The sequence below is a fragment of the Sinocyclocheilus anshuiensis genome, unplaced genomic scaffold (assembly GCF_001515605.1).
Source record: "Sinocyclocheilus anshuiensis isolate Anshui unplaced genomic scaffold, SAMN03320099.WGS_v1.1 scaffold1814, whole genome shotgun sequence".
In the NCBI taxonomy this organism is placed as follows: Eukaryota; Metazoa; Chordata; class Actinopteri; order Cypriniformes; family Cyprinidae; genus Sinocyclocheilus; species Sinocyclocheilus anshuiensis.
In genome coordinates this window covers 20,075-37,267 of record NW_015546028.1, presented here as the reverse complement: position 1 = coordinate 37,267, position 17,193 = coordinate 20,075, and the positions used below count along the sequence as shown (strand labels likewise).

The 17,193-nt window shown below is 38.7% G+C and overlaps 1 protein-coding gene across 1 annotated transcript in view; it reads left to right on the top strand.

The window, feature by feature from the left end:
- The window catches only part of LOC107698695 (rho GTPase-activating protein 18-like), a 31,685-nt gene that overhangs the window by 3,665 nt on the left and 10,827 nt on the right, over window positions 1–17,193 (top strand). Inside the window, exons 2-9 of the mRNA XM_016499787.1 lie at window positions 4,545–4,681; window positions 5,978–6,198; window positions 8,047–8,119; window positions 8,797–8,957; window positions 9,604–9,769; window positions 10,595–10,686; window positions 12,387–12,464; window positions 15,634–15,793. Coding sequence (XP_016355273.1) covers window positions 4,545–4,681; window positions 5,978–6,198; window positions 8,047–8,119; window positions 8,797–8,957; window positions 9,604–9,769; window positions 10,595–10,686; window positions 12,387–12,464; window positions 15,634–15,793 — 1,088 coding nt within the window. The remainder of the gene's footprint in view (window positions 1–4,544; window positions 4,682–5,977; window positions 6,199–8,046; window positions 8,120–8,796; window positions 8,958–9,603; window positions 9,770–10,594; window positions 10,687–12,386; window positions 12,465–15,633; window positions 15,794–17,193) is intronic.

Below are 17,193 nucleotides of genomic sequence, written 5' to 3'. Positions count from 1 at the left end.
TCACACACACACACACTCTCTCACACACACACACACACACACACACACACACACACACACACACACACACACACACTCTCTCACACACACACACACACACACATATCTCCTCCTGATGTCTTTCTGAGCACTGAGAGGTACGCATGCTGTATCCATTCAGAACAGGACCTAAAGGAGAACAGCCACACGCTCCTCAAGCTCTCTGGAGATCCTCTGTGCCTTTATGTTTGTCTTTGTGACTCTGTGGATTTATGGAGTTTGTACAGGACCTGATTGAGGCCGTCAGCTGGTTTAGTTCTGGTTTCATTTGGACGTCTCGTGTCTTTTGGAGGTTGATAGTTTGGGTTTCCAAATCCTGATTGGTGTCCAGTGTTCCTCTGAAGTTCTGAACACACACCGTGAGTCTGAAGATGCTTCTGTTCTGCTTCAGTGTCTCATTTGTAATTGTATTATCAGAATAACTGATATTTTCATCATGCCTCAGTATTTGGTGTCTAGAAATAGAGCACAATCTGAGAGCTTTCTTAATCATTTGCATTGTTTTCTCGTGTATAAATGTATAAATAACTCGGGTTGTGTTTATAGTGTTTACGCCTGAGATTTGGTTATCTTCGGTGCAAATGAAAGAGAACTTTTTCAAACACACAAAAGCAAAAGGAATTCTGAATTACGTCTTAAAGTCTTTAAGGCTGAATTTCTTATGTTCATTGCGTCTTTTAAGTGTATTAAAAACAAAAAAATACAAATTTATATTATATATTTTTATTTATAATATTATATATATTTTTTTTTATTTGCTTAAGATATTTGAAAAGTAAAGTGCTGTCTTATTTTTTAATATATTATATATTTATATTATTTAATATATAATTATAAATACAATATACATTGAAATAATTTTTTTATTATATTACTTCTGTCAAAGTTTGTAAAGTGACCTTAGGTTTTGGAAAGGTGCCATTAAAATAAAAATACAATTTTATTATTATTATTATTATTAAGTAAATTGTTTGCGTTTTTGTCAAGCTTTTAATAAATAGAGTTACATTTCACCTAGAATATTACTTTGTCAGGAATGGTTTTATTAATATCAGCAATAATCAGGTCATAAATGCTTTCCTGGAGATTAGTGTTCGTATCGACTCAAATCAGACTCAGACTGTGAGCTGAAAGAGAAACTACGGTGAAACTCAAACATGTTTCTGTGAACCTGTTCTTCTGCGATCCTGACGTTCCTCGCGCTGATGGAATGCATGAAGGAGGTTGTGTTCACTGACGTGATTGTGATGTTTTTCCAGCTGAAAATGGCAGGCAAATTGCGTTTCCATCAGTGGCTTGATGTGTGTAAACTGAGGCAGGGACGTTTGGAGGCAATTAAGCTCTTCATGTAACACAATTCAGGCTCCATCATGTGCAGCGCTGATCGATAACTTCCTCTAAATGACGCAGGTCCACTTCCTGGCCATCATCTTCATCATCATCATCATCATCATATCAGCTCCTGCAGCTTATCAATATTTGATAGAAAGCCAGAGAGACGAAGCTCATTTGAGCATCCTGTCTGTTTCAGATCTTCCTCTGTTTGTAGCATCTCACTGAGATGTTCTTTCAGCGTCGCCAACTCATTTTCAGCGGAAGTTGCTAAAGGAAGGCCAATTTGTTGCTAAATGGTGTTGTGATGTTATTGCATGATGTAATCACTACGCAAAATTGTGCCACTGCATCAAATCTCAGTAAAAATGTGTCCCTGGAGCACAAAAGCATTCTTAAGTCGCTGGGGTATATTTGTAGCAATAGCCAACAATACACTGTATGGGTCAAAATTATACATTTTTCTTTTATGCCAAAAATCATTAGGATATTAAGTAAAGATCATGTTCCATGAAGATATTTTGTAAATTTCCTACTGTAAATATATCAAAACTTAATTTTTGATTAGTAATATGCATTGCTAAGAACTTCATTTGGACAACTTTAAAGATGATTTTCTCAATATTTAGATTTTTTTGCACCCTCAGATTCCAGATTTTCAAATATTGTCTTATCCTAACAAACCATACATCAATGGAAAGCGTATTTATTCAGCTTTATTCAGATGATGCATAAATCTCAATTTCAAAAAATTGACCCTTATGACTGGTTTTGTGGTGCAGGGTCACATATAAATGTTATATGTTCATTTATATTTGCTCGTAAAATGATATAAATGCATAACATAACATTAAAATATAAATAACTGTATTTTAAAAAACAACATTGAATTATTGAACACTTTCAACAATTTAAGTTTTTTTTAAATTAGCTAGTAAACTAGTAAAACTACACATTCTGAACTATTTTAAGCAGTGTATTAGTAGTTAGTTAGTACGCTACACTCTAAAAGTAGTGCATAATCTACTGTGTTAATATTTTCCATATTGATTTTTCACAGGTTTGTTACCTGCATTTTAAATTACGCATTGTATATGCATTGCATATGTCTATTAATATGAAAATGACTAGTGCCTTTTCCATTTTTCTAGATATTTTTCTTACAGTGTACTAACTGATCAACAATTGCAGGTACAAGCTAACAAGGTGTATCATAAATGAACAGTTATTAAATTATCATCATTATTATTAAATTGAACAATTGCAAATAGCAGCGAACTCAATTCACGTGATGTGTGTACTGCGAGGCATCTTTGCTTTCCTCTTTTTTGTATGTGGTAAGGTTCAAGAGAGTGGAAGGAAGAAGGCAGGGTCGGCTTGCTGGGACGCGAGCTTTATTGAAATCTTTCCGTGCACACAACACAATACGGCGCTCCCACAGCGCTTCCAGACTCGCAGTCAATAACTCATAACAATCATAACACAACTTGCTTCTGTGTTTCTCTACACCCGTCTCCCCGGGTGGCTCGCGTTCCCAGTCAGTCTCTCCCCTCATCATGTCCCATGTGGCCCCTTTTATCCGGTCTCTCCACACCAATTACTGAAACGAGACACAGGTGTTTATCATTTGCGCTTGACCTACTTACGCACCGCTCGTCTCCTGCCTCTCTCTCCCGATGCAGACCTCGCTGAACCACGCCCCCCTCGCCACAGTGTAATTTAGATGAAAATATGTGCCTTTTTATCGTTTGAGTCACTTCACAAAAGTTCCTAAAAGTTGCGGAATAAATGTTAAAAATAGCTACATTTGTTGCTAGGTGCTTTTGGAAGAAAAAGCTGCTAGGGTAGTCTGAAAAGTTGCTAGATTTAGCAACAAAATTGCCAAGTTGGCAACAGCGCTGGTGTTTACCTGCCGTGTTGAACTAGTTTAGATCGAATGGGTTCTTTATTCTCTCATGAGTGAACTTGTTCAGCTCTGTTCTCTTGGAGCTGTGTCTCTAATACTGTAGTGTCTCACTGAGCATGCAGGTGTCTTATGAATAATGTCTTTAATAGGGTTTCATATTTTGAAAGAGTTAACAGATGAAGAAATCTAGCACGAACCCGTCACATGAGATTCGACTCGCATCAGTGGTCTAATAAAGTCTGTTGAGATCATGTGACCGTGTTTAATCTCAGTAACACGCTTAGGATTCAATGAGTCGTGGGTTTAAATTAGTCATTAGTAACTAGAAACTTTTAAGCTTTTTATGAAACACCAGTATTGATATTTTCTGTTATATTTTGTATTATTATATTTTGTGAAAGCCACAACTTTTCCCTTTTTGTCTTTTCTTCTTTTCCCCCTTATTTTGCTTTCCCTTTTCTTCTTTTTCCTTTATCTTTTTTCAATTTTTCTGTCTTTTTCCCTCTCGTTTTTTCCTTTCATGTTTGTCCTTCTCTTCCCCTTTTATTTGCTTTTCTTCTTTTTCCATTTTTCCTTCATTTTTTCCATTTTCATTTTTCCTTTCCTTCTTTTTCTTTTCTTCTTCTTTTGTCTCTCTTCTCTTTTCATGTTTGTCTTTTTCCCTTCTGTTCTCTTTTGTTCTTTCCTTATTTTTCTTTTCCCTCACTTTCTTTTCTACTTTTTCCTTCGTTTTTCCCCCTTCTTTTTTCCTTTCCTTTTCTTTCCCCCTTCCTCTTTTCTTCTTTCTTTTCTTCTTTTTACCTTTTTCTTTTAATTTTCATTCTTTTTCCTTTTCCTTTCTTTTCTTCTTTTGTCTCTCTTCTCTTTTTTTCCTTTCATGTTTGTCCTTCTTTTCCGCTTTCATTTCCTTTTTTTCTTTTCCCTCACTTTCTTTTCTTCTTGTTTTTTTCCCTTTCCTTTTCTTTCCCCCTTCCTCTTTTCTTCTTTCTTTTCTCGTTTTTACCTTTCTTTTCAATATCATTCTTTTTCCTTTCTTCTTTTTTTGTCTCGTTTTCCTTCTTTTCATGCTGTTTTCCTTTCTTTCCTTCTTTTCCCTCCTCTTCCTTTCCCGCGAGGCTTCACTGTAAATCTGGGCGTTTGAATCTGATCGAGTGAATGTGATTATTAATGGCCATTCTTCAGTCTGTTCTCTGGTATTGTGTGTCAGATGATCTCAGATGCACCTGATGCAGACACTCATGGGTTCAGTTTCTCTGTGTTTCTGCAGGAAAGCGCAGTATCAGCGGATAGGCAGCACGAGTTTGGAGCGGGACTCCATGGAGGACTACTGGAGTGAGATGAAGAGCATCGATGAGGAGCGTCAGGGAGGACCGGAGGAGCTGATGGAGCGAGCCAGCGTGGACGGTGCGTATGGATCTTCATTCACTCCCTCGCTCAAACCCGTATTCTTGGAGTCATCATTATAGTTCACAGCCCAAAAGGTCCTTGCACACCGAGTCTGAAATTTTTGTATGCATTTATTCATCATCCTTTCCTATCAAAATGCTTGCTACAGATGCAAAAACACAGAAAATCGAACCTGATCCGAATTTTTTTGACAGAGGAGAGTTTCGGAGGCAGTGTGTAAACGCGTTTGACACAACGTGAGGTCGTATTTATTTTTTAACGTGCAAAAATTTCGGACAAAGACCTTAATAGTCTTTTAATTCATGGCCTTCAGTCACGTGACGGGCTCGAAGACCTGAAGGGCAAAACATCCATAGAGCTGCAGCACAAGCCTGTCAATTTTCCATCTGTTTCCAAGCTGCAAATATTCACATCACCTCTTAAGAGAACAAAACAAATATATGTGAACAAAATGCAAGTTTTGGCCATTTGCAATCTATATTATTGCAATATTTCAAGCACTAAATAGCATGGCAAAACATTGTGAAAAACACTTAATGTATTTAAAACGGTGATATTAAAAGAACAATTTCAGTACACACCTTATTGAATTATGCTTACTTTATAAAGGCAAGCAGATGAGCCCAGAATATGAATACAATGCACTAAATGGTTCAATGGTTTCTTTATTGTGAAACTTTCATTTAATGTGAAACTTTGCGCGTTGTGTTTATATTCTGGGTTCATCTGCTTGCATGTACAAAGCATGCATCATCAGTAAGGGGTGTACTGAATTTCACCTTTTACCGTGTTTTTCAGCTACTCACACACATTTTCAAAACTTTGCCTCTTTTTTTCAAAACTTTACACACAAATCCAAGAATTGCACAAACAATGCAAAATGCCTCGCATCTCTTGCAGAATGAAGCACTGCATTCAAAATATCACAAACACATCTCAAAAGCAAACATTTGCAAACACCTTTGCCGTAATATTAATTCCTGTTAGATTTGTGTGTGTTACATAGAGAACTGTGTGTTGTGTTTTACAAAAAGTGTTTTATGAAATTAAAGGCTGAGTATTAGTGTCTGGTTTTGCAGATTTGGTGTGTGCTTCTGCTGTTTGAGTGTCAGCTTTCAGAAACTGTGACACAAGGAAAGATTTTGTGTGTAAGCAGTTTTAAGCAAACATTACGCGTAAAAATAACTGGCGGTCAGTGGAGCAAAGCTTTATGTCATGTCCTCTAGGTGGGCGTTCCTATAAGTGTGTGACGTCATGTGAAAACTATCAGTCGGCGTGTGTTTGATGTTTCAGAGGCGGAGCTTGAGGAGGCGTGGCTGCAGGAGGCGGGGCTCTCCACGCTGGTGACGGGAACACAGAGCGACGGCCCGGCGGAGGCTCTTCTCTCCACGCTCACACACTCACAGGCTGCTATGGTGAAGAAACGGCTGGATAACTACACACAGACGCTGCGCAAGAGGAACAGACAGCCCATGAGACACGTGCGAGACGTCTTCTCCATGTCCGATGCGTCGGTGAGCGCAAACCGGTGGTTCATGCCTGGTTCAAATCAGGGGCCAGTTGTTCAGAAAGTGTAATCTGGATCAGAATGATCTGGATTTGGAAATCCCATGTTTTGCGATCCAGGATCAGGTACTTTTGTGCCGGTTTTTCAAAGCAAAACTGGATTGATACACACTTTCAGATTTCCAAATCTGGATTACTAGTGCTCTACGGAGCCCCTGAAGGGACATGCTGATGGGGAAAAAAATGCTGTTGTCAATCAGTGATAAAAAATTTTTTTTTTTTTTAAATTAAAAATAATGGTTTTGTTTGATATCGACAGCTGTTTGGCGATGTATTACATGTTATAAATGTTGTATTTTTTGGAGCAGTTTTAAAGTTTTATTACATATTTGTTCCAGAAATCCACCCTTCTGCTGGGATCAGAATAATCCAGTTTTTTTTAATCAAAAGTATCCCAATCTTACTAAAACATTTTGAACAACACAAACTGAGGATTTAATCCAGATCAAAACCAAGATTGGTTTTTGTGATCTAATCTGAATTCAGAATCCTTTTTTTTTCTTCTGAACAACCCATTGTCAAGATTTGATCCAATCCGATGGTCAAAATCCGATCAGATTACTTTTGAACAGCTGTCTTGTTTCACTGGCGTCAGGGTTGCCAGGTTTTCACAACAACACCTGCCCAATTGCTACAAATACATATTTTTTGGTGGGGTTCCCCGGTACAATTCGTATTCCAGGGGCTAAATATCACGTTATTGGGACCGCTTAATCCCGAAAACATGAAAAACAACCCATGGTAACAGTGTTAAAGTAGCCTAATTCCGCAGTAAAACTGCAGACTTGGCAACACTGACTGGCGTGTCAATTAGTTGTTATCAGGGTTGCCAGGTTTTCGCAACAAAACCTGCCATATTTCTACTCAAAACTAGCCAAGTTGCATTTCGAGGGGGTTCCCCTTGTGACCTACATCTCAATGTAATAAGTTATTGAAAAAAAATTGTAGGGTAGGGCTTGGTTCTGTGCATCGGTTGCTGATTGGATGTTGAAATGTGGGCGTGGCTTTCGCTTGCAGGGGCGGGGTTTAAGAGCACTAAATGATTGACATACGCCACCAGAGAAACTGACACACCACAAACTATTGCGTGAAATAAAAATTATATTTTCTAATTGCACGCAATTAATTTGTGCATGTTTCATTCATGTTTTGAGCTCGTAATGTTTAATCAAAACCGCCAGAAGATCCGGTTATGACACTTTGACTAAACAAATTTGAGCTCAAAACATTAACATGATTAAATTGCATGCACTTAGAAAATAGGTTTTCATTTCATACAGACTTTAAAGCTGATGTTCAAATAGTGTGGCATTTTGTAGCTTAGATAGTAGCTGGCAACGACAAAGTCATGGGTTGGATTCCCAGGGAATGCATGAACTGATAACGTGTATCTAGAATGCAATGTAAATCACATGCATAAATCTAACCAATGATGTCTGTTTGACTGACCAACGGCAGCAGGTTTGACTGAACACAGAGTAAATGGTGCTGTTTTAAATGCTGTGGCATCTGTTAGAGGAGTGTAAAGTGACCGAAATAGTCCAACAAATGTCCAGTGTTCAGCAGGACATCGTCTATACAGACATTAACACATGCTGAAATGATTTATATCTGACATGTGGGACGTGATGACTGAGTGATTCTAAACTGATTATTGATTAATCTCTCATCATGGTTATTGATCTAACCACAATTATTTGCACTGCCATTTGCAGTGGTGCATGTTGATTTTAGCGTTGAATGGAGCGTTTTTACCTCATGAATCCGTGTTATGATGTGATTTTGTTCTCTTACAGTCTGAACTGACGCCTCCCATTTCTCCAAACGGACAGATCGCTCCCAAACTGCCGCAGTGGAATCCACCTAAAGGTTGGACAACGTTTGACCCTGTTTAGATGATATATTTACATTAACATGCATTAATTTAGCAGACGCACAAAAGAGGAACATCACAAGCAGTTTATCATAAGACACACAATGTTTACAGTACATGATGGCAAATATAAGCTAGATTAGTTCACAAAAAGAAGAAACGCAGAAAAGAGAAGAACAAGATTAAATAGGAGCTATTATAGAAAGTGGCTGTGTTTATGGTTTTGGTTTATAGTCAAACCAAAATGTATTCAGACACTTCAGCATTTCTCACATTATCTCACAGTTTATTGGCTATAGTTTAGAAAATGGTACTAAAATATGAGAAGAACTTGAAGTTAAACTGTGTCAGAACAAACTCATCTTGATAATGTCAGATAACTTTGATAGAAAAGTATGTAATGAATTCTGTTGAATAGCTGTCAGCTGTTACATTTAAGAACACAATTAGATAAAACCAATTTAGCTCAACTAATTACCAAGCAGTGCTTCATTTAGTTCAGTCTGTGGAGTAAAAAGATCACATTAGCAATTAAAGAAAAACACTTCAGCAAAACATGCTCAGCTCAAAGTGTCTGAATCATTTTTAGAGTTAAGAGCTCGTGGAAATATCATTATCGCTGGTGATTAAGGTCTTAGTCCTGAGTTTAGTTAATGTTTCTCTGTGTGTCCAGTCCCTCTGTCGTGTGCAGCGGACATTAACGGCTCCAGCAGCGCTTCAGAGACCATCCTTCTGTCGTTTGTCGTGCCATATTCAGAAGCGGCTCGAGCTCACCGGAAAGGCCGTGAATGCCAAGACTGCAGGAGGATCCGTAAAGACGACAGGGATTTACCGGTGCGTTTGATGATCTGTCATAATATGTCTCTCATTTGAGTTTTAAATGGGCATTTTTCAAACTGAATTCATCAAGTGTAAAGACTCCATGAATTCAGCATGAGAGTTTTATTCGTTTAGCTCATGTTTGTAGCTTTGATTGGTAAGATCTTTTTGGTATTTTCTGGAGATAAATCCAGTAATCTGTTAAATATTATTACTATTCAAAACAGCTGTTTTCTGTGTGAATATCTGTTAAACTGTAATGTATTTCTGTGATGCGCAGCTGTATTTTCAGCATCATTACTCCAGTCTTCAGAAATCATTCTAATATGCTGATTTGCTGCTCAAGAAATTATAAAATGTCTTTACTGTCACTTTTGATCAATTTAATGAATTCTTGCTGAATAGAAGTATTAATTTCTTTCAAAATAAAAAAAACAATCTTGTGAACAGTAGTGTATATCTGGTCAAAATAAAACAAACGAACACAAGAAAGAAAATTGTCCAGCTATCTCATGGGGTCTACATAATGCACCTTTTACTGGCAGTGTTTGTTGTTCTGTTGCTTGACACAAACAAGCAGCATTTGCTGAAAGCATCTTCCCTGGATAGCGAGCTCAGATCAGATGCTGCCGTCTAATGCGGTTTGTGGTCTGTTCTTCAGAGTTTTCAGATCGTGAGGCCCAGACAGGGCGTGACGCGAGTGAGTGATCTGTCGTCTGAGGACATCAAGAAGATCGGCTACATCTCCCTGATCGAGCTGACCACATTCTACGACTTCATGGGCATCGAGATGAAGAGGAACCGCGTGGTGCGCAGTAAAGCACGAGGTGCGTGTCAGTCACATCAAGACTCAGAAACCATGTAAAAACTGGCTTTAAACAATGTTGTTTTGTTCCCACAGACAGCAGGATACGATTACTATTGTAAATGCCCATAAAACATGATGTCACCATAGTAAATGTCCACAAAAACCATGGTATTACCATAATAAATGGTGTTACCATTGTAAATAAATATCCACAAAAAACATGGTAACCCTAGTAATAGTTCACAGAACATGGTGTTACCTTTGTAATGCCCATAAAACATGGTGTTACCATTGTAAACGTCCATGAAACATGGTGTTGCCTTAGTAAATGTCCACAAAAACATGGTGTTACCATTGTAAATGTCCATGAAACATGGTGTTGCGATAGTAAATGTGCACAAAACATGGCATTACCATAGTAAATATTTAAAAAACGTGGTGTTGCCATTGTGAATATCCAGAAAACCTGGTATTACCATAGTAAATGTCCAAAAATCATTGTTTCCTTAGTAAATGTCCATAAATATGGTGTTATCATAGTAATTGTGCACAAAACATGGTGTTACCATAGTAAATGTTCATAAAACATGGTGTTACCATGGTAAATGTGCACAAAAGCCATGGTATTAACATAGTAATTGTGCACAACATGGTGTTACCATAGTAAAGGCCTAGAACACATGGCATTGCCGTTGTGAATATGGGGAAAACATGGTGTTACCATAGTAAAAGTCCAGAAAGCATGGTGTTGCTATCGTAAATGTGCAAAAAACATGGTGTTACCATTGTAAATGTCAGAAAGCATGTAAAACTGTCTGTAAACGCTGTCGTTTTGTTCCCACAGACAGCGGCATATTCGGCGTTCCTCTCACTACATTGCTGGAAAATGACCAGAAAAAATACCCTGGTTCCAGAGTTCCTCTGGTTTTCAAGAAGGTACGTTCATCTTTCCTTCTTTGGTTGTTAGAAACGAGGCTGGAATGTTGTGATCGAGATTGCGAGCGCTGACTTTTCTGGAAAGTTCCCAGTCAGCACTTCTCAGGGCTCAGATACTCGTCCCTCCCGCATCCTTAGACGGAGCCGCGGCGCACTATCTCACATTATCCTGACCCGACGGCCCACGCTCGTCTCCGTTACAGAGGATTTCCAAAAAACAAAGGCGGTGGCCAGAAGTGCTCTGGTTTGTTTTACGTGCCTGCATTGACCTCGATGCCTCTGTTTTTAAGTGGAATGATGGAGGCCGTTTATTGTTTCACTGGAGAGAGATTTACTGAGGAAACACTTAGAAACACAGAGACGGAGGATTAAAATAGATGCTTTAAAAAACATTCAGCAGTGAATCTGCTCACCCTGAGATTCTTCCAGCATTGCAACACCGTCAGTATTTGTGTTGGGTAACTCGAGAGCTGACGGGAAGATACGGAGACCCCCGGCTGGTAGAAACCCCCCACACACAGCTGCGTGTGTGACAGCTGATGAGTCTGATGCTCTTATCAATGACTGATAAAGACTCTGGAATCTCAATCATCTCTGTCAGAAAACAACAGCACACAGACGGCGTTCTGCTGCTGTTTACATGCCACTCCAAGCTACTTCAAAACAGTACTGTGGAATTACCATGGTACATGTTCGAAAAACATGGTTTTTGCATAGGAAATGTCCAGAAAACACGGTGTTACTGTAGTAAATGTCCAGAAAACATGTTACTGTAGTAAATTTCCGGAAAACATGGTGTTACCGTAGTAAATTTCCAGATAACATGGTGTTAACATAGTAGATGTCTGGAAAACATGGTGTTACTGTGGTAAATGTCCGGAAAACATGGTGTTGGAGTACTAAATTTTTCATAAAACATGGTGTTTGCCATAGTAAATATCCAGAAACCATGGTGTTACCATAGTAAATATCCCCCAAAAAATGGTGTTACATAGTAAATACCCCAAAAACATTGTTACCGTAGTAAATTTCCAGATAACATAGTGTTAACATAGTAGATGTCTGGAAAACATGGTGTTACCGTAGTAAATGTCCAGAAAACATGGTGTTACCATAGAAAACATCCAGAAAACATGGTGTTACCATAGAAAGAGTCCAGAAAACACGGTGTTACCATAGTAAATGTCCAGAAAACATGGTGTTGCCATAGAAAGTGTCCAGAAAACACGGTGTTACCATAGAAAGTGTCCAGAAAACACGGTGTTACCATAGTAAATGTCCAGAAAACATGGTGTTGCCATAGAAAGTGTCCAGAAAACACGGTGTTACCATAGAAAGTGTCCAGAAAACACGGTGTTACCATAGTAAATGTCCAGAAAACATGGTGTTGCCATAGAAAGTGTCCAGAAAACACGGTGTTACCATAGAAAGTGTCCAGAAAACACGGTGTTACCATAGTAAATGTCCAGAAAACATGGTGTTGCCATAGAAAGTGTCCAGAAAACATGGTGTTACCATAGAAAGTGTCCAGAAAACATGGTGTTGCCATAGAAAACATCCAGAAAACATGGTGTTGCAATAGAAAACATCCAGAAAACATTGTGTTACCATAGAAAGAGTCCAGAAAGCTATGCTAATATCCAGCATGTATGTTTGTGTATCTCATGTGTTGCTGATGTTGTTTGTGTTCCTGCTTTCAGTTGTTGTCTAAACTGGAGCAGACGGGCTTACAGACGGAGGGGATTCTCAGGGTTCCGGGATCAGCGTCCAGAGTGAAGGTAAATGATCCATCATCACTCCAGAAGTTTGTGCTGTTGCCGTGTTTTGCCTCATGTGGCTCAGTGACACATCCGTAAAGCATCTGACCTGGATTTCTCCCACTGATTCCAGCTTTAATTCCACAGTCCTCAGCATTACTCAGGATGAGAGAAATGAAGTTAGAAAGTCAAATCACACTTGTATTGTGCAGGACATGCTGCCGCTTTAAGAGAGTTAACGTGATGTCGAGAGCGTCCGAATATGCTACATTTGCTCCAGATACACGTCTGAATTAGGGGTATGCAATATGACGATTTTTGATCGTGGACGATAAAAATGTCTCCACGATCTGCTTTTGAAGAAATAATAAAATAATTAAAAGACACTGCGCGCCTTCTGGATCGCATTTTAGCACTGCATCGACACTCTTTGCTATTTCCATGGTCTGGATGGAAAACCGGGACTGACACTCACCCAAAATAGTATCTAAAACAGGAAAGTACAACTTTTGGGCCTGTTTATCTTGCATGCTTTGTGTGATATCTGTTTTATATTCTCTTTGTCCAAGGGAACTTGTGACAACACAGGAATCCAACGTAGCAATTCTTTTCACTGCTCGCTTACGTGTGTGATCGCGTTCATCTTCACAGACTGGAATGTCAAGTGAATTACAGAATGCTTCGGTTTCGATCCATAATTCTTCCCACTTTCCAGTGGTCCTCATACTCTCGAGGCCCTTTATTGTAGATTCCATGACACTTGAAGCCTGAGATAGTGTTGTGTCTTTCTTTTGTAGTGCCTTGTGCGCAACATGGATCGTACTAAAAACATGGTAAAACACCACAAGACACACACAGAACGAGGCCTTCTTGAGATGGCTTAATAGACCAGATGCCTCAAACCTACGATACGTTGGAAAGAGTGGAGAGCAGGGCTCTTATTGAGCTATTTTTCCAACGACATGCCCATCTCGTGTCGCCAATTGCTGTCAGTTCCGCTTTAACTCCAAGCTTCTTTTGGTGCTGCTGGTGTGCATGGTGAGTGCCTGGTTGTGAGAAAAATGCATACAGACTCTCGAGGATTTGCCTGGCATACCAGTCGCACAGTTCCAAAAAGTTCCCACGATTTGCAGAAGCGTCTCTCTCGTCGTGCCCTCTCAGTGCAAGTCCTTGTTTTCCTAAATAGAGCAATATGTCAACAATGTATGGTGCATATTCCCTATTGCCCTGCACTGTGGTCCTGTGAGATACACACTTAACTGTGCAGCGACTGAACCAGTAGCTTTGGTTCGCTCAAAGCAGTGCCATTGCTCTGTACAGTGACGATGTGGCGCTCCGTCTGCGTGTTTCTGTAACTTTGCTAAAGTATTCTAAAAACTGCATTAATGAGTTTTCTCTGCACGTGCCGTGCAAACACGTTTTTCACAGCTGCTGATCTAGAGACAGCCACGCTCAACATTTTAAATTACTTTGGAAAAGACTGATCCTGGACCAGCAGTTATGAGCAGCTTTTCTCTCGATAAGCGAGATGGTCCTCACTGCAGAACACAAGATCCAGATCCAAACAGCGCCTGATTACTGGACTAAGTTATCTTTTGCGCTAATACTGTCAAAACACATAAGGTTGGCATATAGACTCAGTTGGTTATGTCTAAAGTTAAAGTAAACAGTTGAAAGAGAAACAGATGCATGTCTGTATATTAGATGCGCGCAGCTCTTAAAGGGACAGTACTAAACATGCTGCCGACTGTCATTAAAGGGATAGTTCACCCTAAAATTTAATTTCTGTCATTATTTACTCACTCACATGTTGTCCCAAACCTGTATTAATTTCTTTCTTGTGCTGAACACAAAAGAAGATATTTTGAAGAATGTGTGTAACCAAACAGTTGCTGATCCACACTTGACTTTGATATTTAGGAAAAAATACTATAGAAGTCTCTGGGGACCAGCAGCTGTTTGGTTTTCCATGTTCTTCAAAATAGTGTTTATGTTCAGCAGAAGAAAGAAACTCATTCAGGTTTAAATACAACTTTTGAGTGAGTAAATGATGGTATGAACATAAAACACTTTTTATTTTTGGGCGAATTATTCCTTTAATGTTAATAAAACAACACTAAGAAAAATCACACTGAAAAACTTTAATACAGTTGCTTTAATAGGAATCAATCTATATAGTGTTTTATTTTTATATTTGTTGATTGAGTTTCTTGAATGCTCCTGCTAAATACACCTACTGTACCTGACAATAAAGCACTGTTTGTTTTATTTGTGTATTATGTGTAGTTGTAATGTGTATCTTTGTTCTCATTTTTTAATAACAAAGATAAAATAATGACAAAGATTTTTATCTTCACCCACTTTGGCCTAAATATCCGCCATTCTTTTATATTTTGTTAGCTTGAAAGGCTTCGTCTTTATAATAGGGAAATTAGTTTGGCTGTTATGCTCAATTTGCGAAATGGAAAAACCAACATGACAAAGAATCGTGATAAAATCGTGACATTTCCAAAAAAAAAAAAAAGTGATATTCTATACGATATCATAGCTAGTCTGAATGTTGATGTCTGATCCTGGAATGCTGTTGTATAATATAAAAAAAAAAGTAATGCAAGCACCATGGTACTTTATTGTTATTGAGGAGAAGATCTTTTGTTTGTTGTTTTGTAGGGCTGGGCAATATGGCAAAAAATTTTAATCTTGATTTTTTTTAGAATGTTTGACCGATTCTCAAATTATTCTTTTTATAACGATTTTTAGCTAGTCAACTTTAAAATGCAACTACAACATGATTTAAGTAACTTGTTCTTTATTAACCCCCTAGTTAAAGAAAATTATATTCCAAATGCAGCACACATGAAGTTGTGAACATGATGTAAATGTTAAACAAATCACTTGTTAAATATCTTTGCAGAAAAGATGCATGAACTACAACTACATCTTGTACAAACTTCATCACCGTGATGCAAACATGAAATATCAGACATACAGTAGTAGCTCTTCACAGGTTTTTTTATTTGCGTGCGCTGCTTTTCCATAGTTTTTTCTGTTTGACTGTTGCGCTCGCGTCTCTTGCAGCATCTCATGCATGAAACGGCTCTCTAAAAACACTGTGTTCATGTTAAAAGAAGTTCACTCCCATCTTCTTGCATGTGTTTCCTCTTCCACTTTCCGTGTTTGTCGTCCTCAGTATCTGCGTCAGGAGCTGGAGCTGAAGTTCTACGAGGATCGTTTCGACTGGGATCAGGTGCGTCAGAACGACGCGGCGGGTTTATTGAAGATGTTCATCCGCGAGCTGCCGTATCCTATGCTGACCCAACAGCACCTGCCGGCATTCACAGCCGCTCAGAGTGAGTCTGAACATGCATATCCACATCTCTCCACTAGCTGGGTTTCCATACAGAGTTGCGAATTTCAAGGGTTAGTTCACCCAAAATTAATTACTCACCCTCGTGTCGTTCCAAACCCGTAAGACCTTCGTTCATCTTCGGAACACAAATTAAGATATTTCTGATGAAATCTAAGAGGTCTCTGACCCTCCCATAGACAGCAAGGTAACTACCACGATCAACGCACAGAAACGTAGCATCGTTAAAATAGTCCACGTGACATCAGTGGTTCAACCGTCATTTTACAAAGCTATGAGAATTTTTTTTTGTGCGCAAAGAAAACAATAACAATAATTTATTCAGTAAAGAATAAAGAGTGTACCCTAGAACGTAATCAGTGTTGTTTACGTTTATTAGACAGTGCTGATTACGTTCTGGGGTAGTCTCCAAAACGGCAGAAGACGGTAACTCGGGGAGAAGAACTGCTGAATAAATTATTATTATTTTCTTTGCGCACAAAAAAAATTCCTCGTAGCTTCGTAAAATGACGGTTGAACCACTGATGTCACGTGGACTATCGGGTTTGGAACGACACGAGGGTGAGTAATTAATGACAGAATTTTCATTTTTGGGTGAACTATTCCTTTAACTTGTGCACAAAATTGAAATATCGCATAAAACATTTGCGAATAAGCACTGTTTCCTTCCAACGAGTTTAAAGAGAACAAAATCGTCACTTCCAGGTAAACTGGCACTATATATCACTAAGAAAAGTAGGAGAAGCCACTGAATATAATAATTTTCATATATAATAAATGACGTAACACAATAAATGCAGTCAATGCTTTCGGAGGACGATGCTGCTGTTTGGGAACGCAGTCGTGTGAGACAATTATACAGAAATACTTTGACGACAGACTTAACTCGGGCATTTCAGAACGACCAAAACAACATATAGATGCTGTGCAACAAAGTCGGTCTGTCCCATAGCGCAAAGTCACATGACATTTTTGAAGTGCATGGAGGAATTTACTCGGCAAATGCGTTTCCATCTCACATTATTCGCATTAACCCTTTCACGCACAAGTCAAAAACCTTTTTTGCAAATTAAAGGCACAATATGTAAGATTTTTGTATTAAAATATCCAAAAACCACTAGAAGAATATTTAAATCCAGAGAAATAAGCAATTTTAACTAGTATAGTGTCATTGTGTCGCCTGCTAATGACGTCATAACCCCTCGATTTCCGGTTTTGTTTTGTAGAAAACATGGAAACACCAAAGACGCTTTAATATGTTGTGTGTTTTAATAGACCGGTGACGACCGCACAGAGTAGCATTATAACAGAACTAAATGTATGTAGTATGATAAAACAGTGCTGCTTTACCCCACATACGCATGACCGGAAGCAGCGGAAGCG